The 16,173-nt window shown below is 46.1% G+C and overlaps 1 protein-coding gene across 1 annotated transcript in view; it reads right to left on the bottom strand.

Moving 5' to 3' along the window:
* The window catches only part of BBOX1 (gamma-butyrobetaine hydroxylase 1), a 704,161-nt gene that overhangs the window by 56,683 nt on the left and 631,305 nt on the right, over window positions 1-16,173 (bottom strand). The window contains exon 6 of the mRNA XM_085643632.1: window positions 12,092-12,288. Coding sequence (XP_085499758.1) covers window positions 12,092-12,288 — 197 coding nt within the window. The remainder of the gene's footprint in view (window positions 1-12,091; window positions 12,289-16,173) is intronic.

Genomic DNA, 16,173 nt, shown 5'->3' with positions numbered 1-16,173 from the left:
TGACTCTTTCCGCTTATGGCGGAAGGAAGCCAAACAGAAAGAAATTAAGCTAGCGAAAAAGAATAAAAGAGAGAAAGGTATGTCAGTAATGCAAGCAGCTGTACAATTTAGAGACAATGAGGAGGAGCAGATGAGAGAGCAATTGCACAGGCAGCGTAAGTTAGGGATTGACAAATGTTACCCGGCTTTACCACACTCTAAGCAAAATGGGTCCGAAGACAAGGAGAAAGATCCCCTAATGTCACACTTGTTGAGTTCGCCACCCCCATATGCGCAAAATGCTATGGCGCCCCCTCAGCTTGTGAATATGCCACCTCCAGTTAATGTATTGCAGGCTTTGCCGCAACCACCAGTTGCCGCACAACCGGCTCTTATTAATGTAACGCAGCCCTCTCAAGGGCCGCCAGTTGTGCTTCCAACTGCCCCCGCGCTTCCTGTAACCTTGCCTAATTCACCAGCGGCCTCTCCCAACACTTTTCCTTGCACCACTTCGGTACCTGTTTCTACGTCCTCTTTTCTTCCCTCTGTTTTCCCCCCTGTTTCTGCCTCAGCTTCTCCTTCAGCGCGACAGCGTTTAGCTAATGTGGTTACTTCATTAATGTCGCCTCTCTTTGAGTTGTCTGGTGCGACTCCTGGTTTGCAGCGTAAGCAATTGCGTAGTCAGTTGCCTACCCCTGATGAGAAGAACGTAATAGACAGCATGGCGCGCAGATGGGTCGTTTTCCCTTCATTGTATGATGTGGAATCAATTGTTAATGTCTTTCATCAGTGGGATGCCCCGAAGCAGAGATATGTGTTTGAGAAGATGTGCGAAATTCTCTGTGAGGAATTGGAGGATAGTGGTAGAAATCCGAGGCCACGAGAATTGTGTAGAGTAAGGTCCGATTTTGGAGCTGGTATGATTGTGGACCGCGATATAGATAAAGCAGTTGCGGTTGTACTGTCCTTCAGGAATGATGGATGTCAACAGTCATTGTTCGAACAGGATGTCCCGGTGGGGGGAAAGGAAAAAGTGCGACAATACCCCATGAGAGAAGTGCCCCCGGTATGGAAGGAAGCGGTTGCAGCTGTCGGTGCTAACCCCGCTGTGGCAGCACATTTCCAGCGTGTTTGGGTGCATGTTCCATGGAAGCGTTCTGAGGTGTTAGCGCTTAAACAGTCCTTACCTGATCCCCGTAAAAATCCGGCAGGTTATTATAAAGAATTGTCACAAACGGCAGGATCATGTATTATGAATCTGGCTGACATAGACATGTTGTTTGGTAATGTTGTTCCACAGCCCCTATGGGGGTCAATCCGTAATGCGGATCATGACCAAGAACTAGGGGATACATGGGCTAACATTATTGCTGCCGATGCAAGACAAACTGGTGGCGCGAAACCTGAGCCTTTAGTGGCTGAACTCCCTGGTAGAATCATCACGTATATGAAGACACTAATGCCAGCAATGCGCGTAAATTGGGACAAGTTATCTGCATGCAAGCAGAAAAAGGATGAGACAGTGTCAGACTTCTTTACTAGGTTTGAGGAAACGTTCATTGATCACAGTGGGCAGGATATGAGTACTGAGGGTGGCCAACGGTTGTTTGTGGATAAGTTTGTGCAGAATTTACTCCCTGACCTGTGTAAAAAGCTGAAAGATTCAGAGAGTTCTTGGGCTGTTTCCTCTTCAGCGCAAATACTGGCTACCGCACAGTATTATGAAAACAGAGATAAAGACGAGAAAGATAGAACAGAGAAGAAAACGAAGGAATTAAAGACAAAGGTCCTTTTGCAGCAGGCCTATCCGCCACGTGGAGGTCAGAATAATTATAGGCAACCCCAAGGTGTCTATCACCAACCCCAACAATTTCAGAACAATCAGCAAATGAATGGGTATTATCAACCGCGTGCCCCGGTAGGTCCCAACCAATGTTCATACTGCAAAGAGGAAGGTCATTTTAAATATAGTTGCCCTAAATTAATGCAGCGGAATGGTAATATGTATGGCGCAAGAGGTAGAGGTGGTCAGCAAGCTCCTAGAGGTAGAGGGCGTGGAAGTGTTCCCCAAAATGCGCGTCCTCTGCCGCCTCAGAATACCATTAATAGCTTTGATCAGCAAGCTAACGCGACTGGTAATACGGCCCAGTATTACACTAATGATTATTATGCAGAGGACGGTGATGCAGAACATGCTGATTACTAGGACAGCCATAGACAGAGAGAGGGAGTTGTTTCAGTGCCAGTGGATCAGAGTGGACCGTATGTTGAGGTGACTACAGCGAATGTAACGGAGCCTTTTCTGCTAGACACTGGTGCTGCAAAGAGTTCAATTATGCATTCCAAACTCCCTGGCGCACCTTTGTCTGGCGACATAAATGTTTCCGTAGGTTTTTCTGGCGCCCCTGTTAGGAACCCGATTTCTAGTCCCATATCACTTTCTGTTGGACCTTGCGAGCTGAAAGCACCTCTGATTCTGACGACAGGCTGTGGTGAGAATTTGCTGGGACTGGATTTGTTGAAAAGGTTGCATGCTACATTGTATTGTTCTCCTTCGGGAGTACAACTTACATTAGGCAAGAAAGTAATTTCCCCAATGTACTTGTCCAAAAATACAATGCCGCCTGAATTGTCATCCCTTCCGGATGCCCTTTGGGCTACTGGTCCCAATGATGTGGGTCTCTTGGAGATACCGCCATATGTGGTGACTTTAAAGGCTAATGTCAGACTGCCACGTATTCCCCAGTACAAGATCTCTAATGAAGGCCAGAAAACACTGTTAGACATTGTCCACGACTTCATTGATAAGGGTGTGATTGAAGAAACAAGAGGCAACGTTTGCAATAGCCCGATTTTACCTGTCTTAAAACGAACGGACCCTTCACAGCCTCCTGTTTACAGATTCGTGATTGATCTTAGAGAGGTTAATAAGATTGTTGTGCCACAGTTTCCAGTTGTCCCTGATATAACTGCCTTGTTAACGATGATTCCAGCCTCTGCTGAATGGTTTTCAGTGATCGATTTAAAGAATGCTTTCTTTAGCATCCCAATTGCAGAAGAGAGCAGAGACATTTTCGGGTTTAGTCTGGGAGGCCGAAGCTTCCGCTTCAAACGCGCTCCCCAGGGCTACTGTGAGAGTCCATCTATATACAGTCAAGCTTTGAAAGCACAGCTTGATGCACTTGTTTTACCTAGTGGCGCTATCCTGATTCAGTATGTGGACGATTTACTAATCGCCGCGGATACTGAGGAGATCTGTAAAGAAGCCACATTATCATTGTTGCACCATTTATCCGTTTTTCATCACAAGGTGTCCTTATCTAAGCTGCAATATTGTCGACAAGAAGTGACCTACTTAGGTCATCTCTTATCGAAGGAGGGAAGGAGACTGACCCCAGAGAGAATTCAAGCCATTGCACAGTTGAGTGTGCCAAAGACACAGAGAGAAGTACGTGCTTTCTTGGGCATTACCTCATACTGTAGGCATTGGATCCCTAGTTTCTCCTTGCTGGCAAAACCTTTGTTAGCCTTAACATGCAAAGACACACCGAATCCTATCCCATGGTCTGAAGAGTGCCAGAAAAGTTTTGTGGAATTGCGTAATGCATTGTGTTCGGCTCCTGTGTTGGGTACTCCTGACTACAGCAAACCTTTTACATTGTATGTTCACGAGAAAGATGGTTGTGCGTTGTCAGTGTTAACACAGCCCTTTGGCGACAGACCGCGCCCATGCGCATATTTTTCATCTACCTTGGACCCTGTAGCGAGGGCATTGCCAAGCTGTCTGAGAGCGACAGCTGCTGCAGCGATGTCTATCCGACAATCTGCTGGTCTGGTAATGGACAACACATTGATCGTTATGGTTCCACATGCTGTAGACACATTATTGAATAGAACCAAGACACAACACTTGACTAGTGCACGCCTATCGGGTTACGAACTTACACTGTTAGCGAATCACATACACATAAAACGATGCAATACACTGAATCCAGCTACATTGTTGCCAATTCCGGCAGACTCAGATGAGATTGAGCAACATGACTGTCTGTTCAGAACGGAAGAAGAAACGAAAGGAAGAGTGGATCTGAAAGATACTCCCCTGACTGAGTGTGATGGTACTTTGTGGGTAGATGGTTCATGCTTTAAGCTCCCTAATGGTGACACGACTGCTGCATATGCTATCACGACTTTACATACGGTTGTGGAAACTGCACGAGTGCCACATAATTCGGCCCAAGCAGCAGAATTAATCGCCCTCACGAGAGCATGTGTGTTGTCTGAAGGAATGAGAGTGAATATATACACAGATAGCCAGTACGCCTTTGGCGTGGCTCATAATTTTGGGCGTTTGTGGAAAGAGCGTGGGTTCCTGACGTCACATGGAGCTAAAATTCAGAATGGCAAGTTGGTGAATGATCTCCTTGAGTCACTGACCCTACCGTTGCAAGTCGCGATCATGAAATGCAGTGCGCACAGGAAAGTCACAGATGATGTTGGTCGTGGGAATGCGTTTGCTGATGAAACCGCAAGAGAAACCGCACAGAATGTGAAGACTAGAATGTATGTTGCAGGCCCCGCAAGATGGGTTAATGATGTAGGAATGTGTGAGAACACCATAGAGAGTGTGAAGTCGCTTCAAGCTGAAGCCACAGAGGAAGAGTTAAGCAAGTGGAGAGAGAGTATGGGTAAGTTGGATGAGAATGGTTGCTGGACTGATCTGACAGAACATAGGCGATGGTTGTTGCCTGACGCGTATGTGCTTCCAGTAGTTACTATGGCGCATGGAATGGCACACATCAGTACGAAAGGTATATGCAAGTTGTTGGCTCCAGTATGGCAGAATGCTGGGATTCCCAAGTGTGCAGAGAATGTGGTCAAGAATTGTATGGTATGTTTGAAGTACAACCCTGGTAGGGGAACCCCAACTCCGGCCGGTCACTTTGCGCCCCCATCATGTCCATTCGAAGTTTTGCAGCTGGACTTTATTCACATGGAAAGGTGCAACAACCTGAAATATGTACTAGTGGTTGTTTGTGCTTTCTCAAAATGGTTAGAGGCTTATCCTCTAAAAGATAACACTGCCCTGTCCACAGCCAAAGTCCTTGTGAAAGAGTTCTTCCCCAGGTTTGGAATGCCGAGAGTGGTATGGTGTGATAATGGGAGTGAGTTCGTGGGTAAAGTGATGAAGAATGTGTGTGAAGGTTTAGGCATCCAGCAGAAGTTCCACGCTGCAAATCACCCCCAATCAGCTGGATTGGTAGAGCGCTACAATGGAGCCTTAAAGCTCAAATTGGCTAAAATTCAGGCGAGCACTGGTCTTAAATGGCCTGATGCCCTGCCTCTAGCACTCCTGTCCACCAGAATGACAATACACTCACGAGTGGGACTTAGTCCCTACGAGGTGGTCTTTGGCCGCCCGGCTAATGTATGGGGTGTGCCAAGGCCCACGAAGTTCAGTGAGATAGAGCATCCAGTGCTGCTCGATTACCTGTATGATTTGACTGTTAAACTACGTGTTTTGCACCAACAGGTACATGATACTCTTCCTCAAGCTTCTGAAACTCCTGGACACCCTATCAACCCTGGTACGTGGGTGCTAGTCCGGAACTTCCAGCGCAAGAGCAACGACGAGCCCCGCTGGCTTGGCCCTCATCTTGTTCTTCTTTCAACAAGATCAGCAGTGTGAGTGAAAGGGAAGAAGCACTGGGTTCATGGTACTCACTGCAAGGTAGTCCCCTTGCCTCTGCCATATGACCAGTGGGTCAAAGAGGGTATCGCCGACTCTGAGACAGACACTGTACTCCGTTTCACACCATTCAGTGATGCACGCCTAAGAGACACAGTTTCAGACCAGGAGAGTGACAATATTCTACAGGAAGCTGTGCCACCATCGAATCGACTGGACACCACTGAGCCTGAACTTTTGTTTCGAGACCAAACGGCACCTGGCCGTCTACGTTATAATTTGAGACCTAGGCCCATGGACAAATAAAGATCTCCTCACTATTTCCTTTTTGACATTTTTTACTCTCCCATCTGAAAGACTTTCTTGATTTTTTGTTTTTCGAACCACCATCCGGGTTCTGCCGCAGGGTCGCGGTGTCAAGACTTTGGGGTACAGGCCGAAGACGTTAGGTCGACGGTTCTGGTTGGTCTAGGGCGTTTCCCTGGACTGACAGGCGTACTCCTCAGCAGAAGAAACTCACCCGCCGCGAGCGGCCCGAGTAGAGGATGGAGTTTTTTAAGATGGAGAGACCGATCGAGGAAATGAGCTTTAAAGCCAGGATGTGTGGAATTGTAAAAAGTAAATGTTTTGTCCTTTTGTGCCTTTTTATACTGTGTAGTATTATGATGTTTATTGTAGGACTTGTGTTCTTCTCCGCTCAAAAGCCTATTGCACCTACCGAACAGCCTACCCCTCTTTCTACTGCCTCCTCTCACTCTTTTTACCCCCTGCCTGAGCACGAACAGACCAGACGATCGGAGTTCGTAAATAACTCGTTTATCCAGCTCTTGCACCAGCACCAGCTAGTAGTGAATACGACTAATTGCTGGGTCTGTGGGTTAATGCCACATACCATTAACAAGGGTATTCCCTACCTGGTGCTACCGTATAGCTCAAATGGATCGTCATGGGCATTCCAGACCATGTTTCTCTATGCCCTAGATACATACTCCCCTCGCCAACCGCGTTCCATCAGACCCATCACCAATAATAAGGCTTTGATGAAAAGAGTTGCCGATATGAGTAGAGATATTGATGCATACTCATCCATTCCTAAAGAAGAGCTGAGACCTTATGTAGGATGGAACGCGACGGGGTATAGTATTAGTCTGGGTGAAAGACAGCGACAAATCTCATCTCCAATCTGGGTTGTACCCCACATGGGTCGGTTCTGCTTACAGGGTAATGGTCAGAACCCTAGGGCTCAACTGGGTAGAAGTGACTGTACTGAAACGTACACTTTCCCGTCACAGTTTTCCCCTGCCTTTCTAGCTGCCAAGGGTACCTATTTCATCTGTAATGACCGAGCATATACATGGTTGCCCCCTGATTTCTCGGGCACATGTTATATTGCGAATCTGCTACCGCCTACATTCACTGCCGCCTCTGATTATCACAAGACGAGAGTCGTGAGAGGCGTGATTAGTAAGGATGACACTGCCGGTCAGGAAGCAGGAGACTTCTTCTTGGGTTTCCTGCCGTTTTGGGGACCTATGGTCAATAGTAGAAACCTAAGACAACTGACACGTGTGGTTGAATCCACTATAAATGTAACGGCTGGTGCCCTTAGTAATCTGACAGCTGAGCTCCAAGCGGACCGCCTTATGACTTTACAGAACCGCATGGTCCTAGATGTTATTCTTGCAGACCGCGGTGGGGTATGCAAGGTCATCCAATCCAGTTGCTGCATTTTCATACCAGACAATGCTCCAACAGTGTATCAAGCCATCTCCAAACTCCACAAAATATCTGAATCCATACACGTGGATAAGGGAGATTGGTCATTGATGGGATGGTTCTGGGAACTGATATCTGCCTGGGGTTGGAAAGTTCTGATGGTCATTGGAATGATCTTAGCCATTCTTTTCCTGTTCTGTCTGTGCATACAGTGTGCTCCTGCGATGTGTGGCCTCTGTGCTACCTTATGTGTAAGGAAACCTGTATCGAGAGACGAGCTAAGTAATAGGATGATGCTACAGCAACATCTCCATGACTTTGCAGACATTGACCTAGACTCGGATTAAGATGAGTATAGTAATTGCCTATGTAAGGGCAAAAGGAGGGTCTGTCGTACTTTAATCTTCGGAACCGCGTAGGGGACAAGGCCCTACCCCTGTCTATCTTGGTATTAGCGAACCGCAAATGGTAAATGCGGCATGTACGAGTGCTTTACTCGTCGTTCTAGCCCTGAATGCACTGCGTACACGTGATCTTGCTGCACTACGCGGGTTCCATTTTGGAAGCAGTGGCCATCTTGTCATTGCCCTCACATAGGCTATAATGGAGCAAATACGGGCCTCTCAGTACATGTGCTCTCTCGTGACTTCTCGGTGACCTGGGCAGCTGGCTCTGCTGCCCCGGGTCAAACTGGTCTCACGAGCTCCCCTTCCTCCATCCACCTGTGATTAGCATCAGGGCTCGACCCATCATAAAACCCTTCTCATCCTACACAAACCCCCGGCTAATCTCTTCCACACCTGCTTGTTCCTGCTTTATGACTTGTTTCCCAAAACAGGAGATGCTCATGTTTATTGGGGGGTCTGCTTACATCTAACGTGGGATCGCAACCTTATTGTGTAAATCATTGTGAGTTGGCCGAACTGGAATGTGGGATGGTCATCATGACTCTGCCTTTTCTTTGTAATGTACACTGTTATATTGCCGTTTCATAAAACTCAGGAATGTATGCTTGAGGCCGAAAAAGGCCTATTTAAGATGTAGTCCGTTCCTATGATTTGCAGCAGTCTCCTGAGAACATACACGCTGTTGTACTTCTAGGATACCTGTCATTGGTCTGCAGCCAATAAACGATCCTTTGACTTCACCCAGAAGACTCTGTGTTTCTGTAGGTCCGGAACAGGGTGAAACCCCGAAGTCATAGGGTGTGTGCCCCTGCACCGCTGGGTCTAAAATACCCAGTACTTCAACCTGGGAGACCTGCACTGGCTCACCGCCAACAAGTGGATCACCTTCACGCTCCTGAACCACCCACACAAGCCCCTCCACAACACCGGACCTGCATACCTCAACAGACGACTCAGCTTCTGCACCCCAAACCAGCAGGTCCGCTCCGCTGACATCGCACTCGCCACAGTCCCCCGCATCTGAAAAGCAACCTACTGCGGCAGATCATTATGCCACCTTGCCGCTAAGAACTGGAACACTCTCCCCACCCTCCTACGGCAGGCACAGGACATGCTAACCTTAAGAGACTCCTCAAGAATGGGATTTTCAAGCAGTGGCAGACTCCCACTCCCGCTCCGTGAGACACTCACGGGTTAGTGGTGCACTTTAAAGATGTTGTGATAGGAAAATGTGATTGATTGCTTTTGCACATACATGGTCATCTTACTGCCTATCCGTGTCAGGTGACACATGTACATTGACTGTATTTCCCTTGCTGGACGTTCTTGTGAATTCACAGCCCCTTACTTATTGCCTTAGTTAATTGGTCAAGGAAACACGCAACTGTGTGATTTTAGGGAATTTATTTACAAGACAAGGTTTTGACTGGACCAGAAGTGGACCATACGACAGGATTGGCTGGATGCCCGTTGGAGTGGCAGGCAGAGTCCATTGTGAGTGACAGAGCCAGGGGAAGAGGAGGAGTTTGCAGTGCCATTGTCAAGGAAAAAAGAGATTTGCTGCAGGTCTATGTGTGGGTCCAAGCTGTATGTTGGTGGACGTCAGAAGACAGTGGAAGGGGAAGGTCAGTGGAATGATGGTATGTACAATCCAATGGTGAGACAGGCCTTTGTACGTCACTGGTAGGTGTACTTGCGCATTACCAGGGTGGCAGTTTCATCCTCAGATTCGTCCTCTGATGTGTCATGTGTCTCACATGTGGGTGATGGTATGGTGGGAGCAGCACTGTGAGGCACAGACACATCAGGGTGCGGAGCTGAGGATGTGGATGCGCCAGCAGAAGCAGATGTTGGTGCAAGACCGTGGGGAGGTGCAGATGTGATATGATGTAGCAGGGCCTGCCATGTCCCTTCAAGATTGCGCTGGTGTTCAGCCGTGGCAGCCATCTGTTGGAGTTCCCTCCGCTCCCTGACCTCCATTATCCATGACAGTCTGGATAATGCGGCACAGACACTACTACTGGAGCTATCCTGCCGGGACAGTGTGTCAGCTCTCCGGATCAGGACCCCAGCAATGTCATCCAGGGTGCGTTGGATATTATTGAGGGGTATGTGGATGTCTGACATCCTCTGCATGTGGTTGTCGAGGCGAGTCACCCTTGTTGGCCACGCACATCCTTGCACACAAGTCAGTCACATGTGCTATTTGGCAGGTGTGATGGTCTTGCTGTTGGCATGCTTACTCGTGCACGTGTTCAGTCACATTCACACTGCATACTCATTTTGGCACATGGGAGTTGCGGCCTTGTGAAGATGATTTGGATATGGGTTGTGATGGTGCAAGGGGTGCATTTTGGCAGCATGATGCGTCTCTATGTGATGTGGCATTTTGCTATGTGATGTGGCACTTATTTTGTGGTCTGCTGATGTACCTGGACTGTGTTTTTCTAATGTTTCAGCGCACATTTTAATGTCAGTGTGTCCGTCAAAGTGTGTCTTGCAATGTTTATGTTGGATCAGTTGATGTGTGTCCATGCCACCATGCAAAAGGCTGTCTGGGACCTGAACCACAGTAATTGTGGGTATGCAGTGCTATTTATTGTACATGTGTGCCATTGTAGCCATCCACCCCCGTCCACCCACTTCATAGTTTGTACTCACCCTGTGGTTGTGTCTGGTCACATTCAACAGTGTCCCGACCCGGCACTCCAACCACCGTCTCCTCGGTGATGACTTGCACCACCATTTCCTCCTGCTCATCCAGCTCCAGCAGGGGCCCAGGGCTACCACCTCCAGTCGCCATAACTGCCCTCCGGTTGGCTGCCATCTTCTCTTTTGTGTTCTTTTTGCTGTCGTTCCAGCGCTTCTTTACCTCCTCCACGATCCTCCTCTTCCTCTCTCCCACAGCATTGACCTTTGCTGTGATCTCCACCCAGATCTGTTTTTTCCTGGACAACGGCACTGTCCTCCTGATGAATAGCTCCTGCTGATGTTCAGCCACCAGGCCATACAGGACCTGATTCTCCTGGTGGCTGAACCTGAGGTTCCTCCTCCTCTTGGCCTTCCCATGGCTCTCTCTCTCTGCTCCTCCTGGCTGGCTGTGGGGTATGCTGTAGGCTCTGCACTTGTCCCAGCCTCCTCCATTTCTCTGCTCTCTTCTGTGGTCTCCATTTTCTTTTTCTTTTTTTTTTTTTTGCCGTGCTCGGGGGCCTTTTATAGTGCATTTTCCCGCTTGCTGCATGCAAAATGCAGGCCTGTTGGCAATTTTCGGGCTGATTTTGGCGATAATTGGCCCAGCGCAACTTTTCACGGCTTAGCGTGTGTTTTTTTATCGCCGGCGCTAAGATTTTATCGCCATCCATTGGCGCCGGAACTGCTAGCTATCGCTGGCTAGCGGTGCCTTGCTAATACGTCGCTACTATGGCGAGAAAAACAGGACTTCGCCGGCGATAACATTTTTCGCGCTAGCAGAAATTTGTTGATGATAAGCCCCTTGATGTCTGTTAAATTCCTGACTAAGGCATAATTTTAATGGGAGATGGATTATGCTGATAGGACCACAGGAAAACCAGCGATGTTCCATTGAAAACACCGCTATCGCTGATATATTATTGCCATAGCGCTATGCGTTGTAAATATAGCGTTATCATGGCGATAATATTCAGCGATAGCCGTCGATAATATTTCTATCGCTATGTACGGCCAGCAATAATTATCGCTGGCTGTTGATAATATGCCCCTTTATTAGAAATCACTTCGGTTTCATTATGGAATCTCGTTATTGCTGCGCCTTGTCTTAAACTGATAGATGATAAATTAATTAGTATAGATAGGACAAGTAGATATTTTAGTAGTCCGAATTAGTTTAAGCATGCACTGGGTTATTTTAATCGTCTTTTGTCATTCATAGATGATTAACTAAAAATGTGGTGATCTGTTATCAAAACATTTTTTAGTTTGTGTTTTGTACCTTTTTTTTAAATGCACAGCATAGCTGGTTTCTTTTTTCATCTTCTAATATTTTAATTGAGTGTAACGATAGTAATGTTTCTCTTGCCTGGTCGACATAATATCAAACAAAATAAACTTCACTTGATATGACTTGACCACAAGGTGGCAGCCACAGACCGTTCTAAAAATAAACGCTTCTCACAGACACATCTTGTACTATTACAAGAAAAGACAAATAATACGGGTACACTGTCCCATACAAAAAGTGTATACTGTATAAACAGATGCCAACATTTCAACAGAGGTTCAGGCCCTTTTATAAATTAAAATGTCTTATAATGCTACTTACTCAATAATGTTTTGTTTAGATTGCAGAGAAAAATCACAGTAATCCACTCCAATGTCATTAAAATCAACCAAGGTGGAAGAGAGAATACGAAATGCTTCAGGGTCTTGTTCTCTAAGCTGGCTGCACACGTGGAATCCGTCGATCACCTCGCTTTCACCTCCAGTCTCAGCTTGCCTCAAACAGTGAAGAAACTGAACCTGCAGCGCATTTAAAACACATGATAAAGACATCTCCATCAGAATAACTGCAGGTCTTCAAATTCATACACGCACTGTCAAAGGCAGCGGGTAGGCTTTTCTATCGGACAAGCACACGATGCACAATACGCATATATGCATAAATACACAGAGAATCCACACACGGACATAGACAAATATATCTACAGACACCAATTTTCACAAAATCCCCAAAACATATTCCAGCAACAAACAAATAGACTTTAGTAAAGACAACCGACTGTTAACTATTGGATAATTCAATGTACAATTGGACACAAGGTGATGTGCCTCAGGAGAGAATAGACTGACATGCAACATCGGGGTGAAGGTGAGGAGCGGACGGAAGCACAGGGCGGGATGCACCCGCGGTGTTCCAAATATTGGTGCCCCTCAAGGGAGCACTGGTGATTCACTTCACTGGGCGCTGCATCTTAGGGGAGCACTTGGTGAAGTGGCTCACAAGCGGAGAAGGAGATGCTTTTGAAGTTCTAAGGGGCATATCAACAAGGGCTTTATCTCTGCTTTTTTGGCTTTAAGATAAAACTAGCGCCCCATCAGCAACAGGTTGCTAACACGCAAATTCACATGTTAGCACCTCTTTTACTCTACGCTTCCCCTTGCATCTCTAATGAGATGCAAAGGGGGCGTTCCAGAGTAAAATATTAGGAGACATTTCTCCTATTATCAAGGATATCGTGAACCCTGTTAGCGATAAAAAAAGCAGCGCTAACCGCGGTTAACGCTGCTTTTTTACGTCTGGTATTTTTCTGACTTAGCCATGATATCCTATGTAAGGTGGATATCATGGCTAAGTATGTCTATCCCTATCAGCAAGCTACCGCCAAACCTTGTGGGATTATCGCTGTATTTCCAGCGATAATCTCACAATTGGCAGCTTGCGCTCTGAATTTTTTCGCTTTGGAGATAAGCGTTGCTGATAGCACGCTATCTCCGCGATAAAATTCAGAGTTGGCCGGCGATAATTATCCTCACGCTAAGAGCGCTAAGTGATAATTATCGCCGGCCCTTGCTGATATGCCCCTTAGTTTGGGGAACCGCCCCAAGAGGAGAGTTTACTTTCCAAGATAGGCCTCTACCACATTGCGTGGGATGTGAAGTCACCGGTGACACAGGGCTCCCGAACATGAAGTCAAACCGCACAGTCTTTTGGTGAGAACATAATGAAGTAAACGGCGGAGTGAGACATTTCACGAGAAGCTAGTGATTGTATTTCTGCTTTTCTACGATGTGATCTTTACAATGTTATGCACAGTATGAGAAAAAATAATTAGCGCATCTCCCAGAGGGCTAGATATCGAACAATCTATGATGATAGATATTCATTTTAAAAATATTCTTTAAACCTGATATGGTAAGTACGAGCAATAGATTTGAATTACTGATAGCACAAACCACCAGGTTTTCCGTAACGTCTAGGCATGTAAGATGGGAATACTTTACAGAGTGGCACAGTTGCAAGATGCATCATTCACTAGAGTGCAATGAGAATACAACCTTGCTAAAGGCCAATTATAGAATGAGCTCCTCTAAAAACATAACTTATGGGTGTAGTAAGTGATTGCACTCACATGTAGTAGGAAGGCTATAGGGGGATGGTCACTCCGACTTATGTGTCGCCTGCCAAGTGGTGCCCTCATTCTGCACACTAACTGCACTCCAACTCCGTCGTGGTGCATATGCAATGTGCCTCCTGACAGTCTGCCTCTGTGCATATGTCTATAATACAGCTTGGGCATATGGGCAATTGAATTTCATCATTTGCAATGCGCCATGCCATGCCATGCCACATGCAAATGAGAGAACACCTCCTTCATAATATATATGGACAAAGTGTGTATAGCTCCTGCTTTAATACTAAAGTGTCCTGGAGATGCAAAAAACTGGTACTTATACCTGTTTGCCTCAGCAGCAGTTCCATAACATGGTCCATAATTTCATTCCTAGGAATAGTTGGCAGTGGAACACTTTACCTGCTGGGGCACCCCTGCATCCTGAACATTATAGTGTTTTGTAGCTGGCTGGTCCTGAAGAGAATTTAGGGGCATATTATCAAGACAGGCGATAAAATGATCATCGCTTTAGCGGCAGTTCGGCGATAATGGGCTTGATAAAATGCTCTATGGAATTCCAAATGAAGCTCAGGTTAGATGTGAAGGACATTTAACATGGGCTTCAATTGGAATTCCAAAGAGCATATTATCAAGCCCATTATCGTCGTTTTAGCTGCAGTTTTCTGCCGCTAAAGCGGCGATAATTTTATCGCCTGTCTTGATAATATGCCCCTTAGTTCCTTTTGTCCTGAATGTTCCAAGAGACCTTTTATCCTGATCCTCGTTAGGTTGGAATATAATTTTGGGCCAGTAGCACCTTTTCATTGGGATCGCTAGAAACTATGCAGAAGAGGAGTGGGGCTGTTAGAACAGTCAATGATCATTTATATAGCATCACTGTGACCATAGAAGCACAATTGAGTGGTAATCTTCAGACTTCAGAAAGTATTAGGGGGCATATTAACAAGGAACAGGGAAAATTAACGCTAAGGGCGCTTAGCATAAATTTTTTTAACGCCCGCTGTCGCTGGATAATATCGCCTGTTCATCGATTTATTAACAACGCTAACCGCCTAGACGATAAAAAATTCAGCAATAGCAGCATTTTGGGAGGTTATTGCTGGTAATGCAGCGATAAAACTACAAGGCTAGGGATATCCTTGTTGATAGCCCATGGTGGGTTTAGCCATGTAATCCACCTCCCATTGGATTACATGGCTAAGTCTGAAAATTAGCAGAAGTAAAAAAGCAGCGTTAACCATGGTTAGCGCTGCTTTTTTTGTCTCTGACAGGGTTAGCGTGAAGCTTGATAATATGAGAAATGTCGCTTAGCGACATTTCTCCTATTATTTTGCTCTGGAACGCCCACTTTGCATCTCATTGGAGATGCAAAGGGAAGCGTAGTGCGATATTTTTATCTCCGCTTCTTTGGCTTTTAAAGCCAAAAAAACGGAGATAAAGCCCTTGTTAATATGCCCCTAGCTTTTTCTAGAGAACTGTTAGAGGACCGAAGCGATCCAGTGGCACTTAACTCGGAAAGAGGACATCTGCTCAGATTTGATTGCATTGTCACTCATGGTGAAAATTGCAAGCCTGCAAACATGGTTCCACATGAGCTTGCACTGTTCATACACAGCTTCTGAAATCGTCCCCTTTACCTGCTTGAGATCCAGAAACTCAGCAAATTCGGCAAATTCAGGATCTATTGATATAAAGTCCTAATAGCATCTAGCATCCTTGCCCTCTTCACTGGCTTCATTGAGCTACTTGTCGTTTCCAGAAATGGGTTACCCTCTGGAGGATGCTGCTCCCTGAAAATCAAAATGAGGACCTAAGACAACTGATAAAATCCCTGACAGCCCACGTCCTGCGATATAACAACTTCATGCACTCACAAGTTGACCACTTACTACTCATATCTATTTATAATGAAAGCTGTTGCTTTTAGTGCCTATAGGAAATATTAAACTTAGTCTTTCTTCGATTTTTGTAGTTCTTTTGCTTTTAGTTAAAACATATGCATTTGCCTTCGATTTTAAAGTTCTTTAACTCCTACACGTATTGCTGTCTGAAGTGTTGTTACCGCTCATAACCCTATCATACTAAGGATTAATTAGAATTTGTCATGCCATTCAACACATGCCAGGATAATGGAGGTTCCACAACCACCTGACTGGCATTACACTGCCCAACATATTGTCATATCTTTCCTGGGGCTCTTTTCAGTGAAGCGGCTATATCATGCCTGCTGGGCAGTATTTATTCTGAGCGTGCTAAATTTCTGCAAGACAAA

Source organism: Triturus cristatus, chromosome 3_1 (genome assembly GCF_964204655.1).
Source record: "Triturus cristatus chromosome 3_1, aTriCri1.1, whole genome shotgun sequence".
NCBI classification, from domain to species: Eukaryota; Metazoa; Chordata; class Amphibia; order Caudata; family Salamandridae; genus Triturus; species Triturus cristatus.
This window is presented reverse-complemented; position numbering and strand designations above follow the sequence as displayed.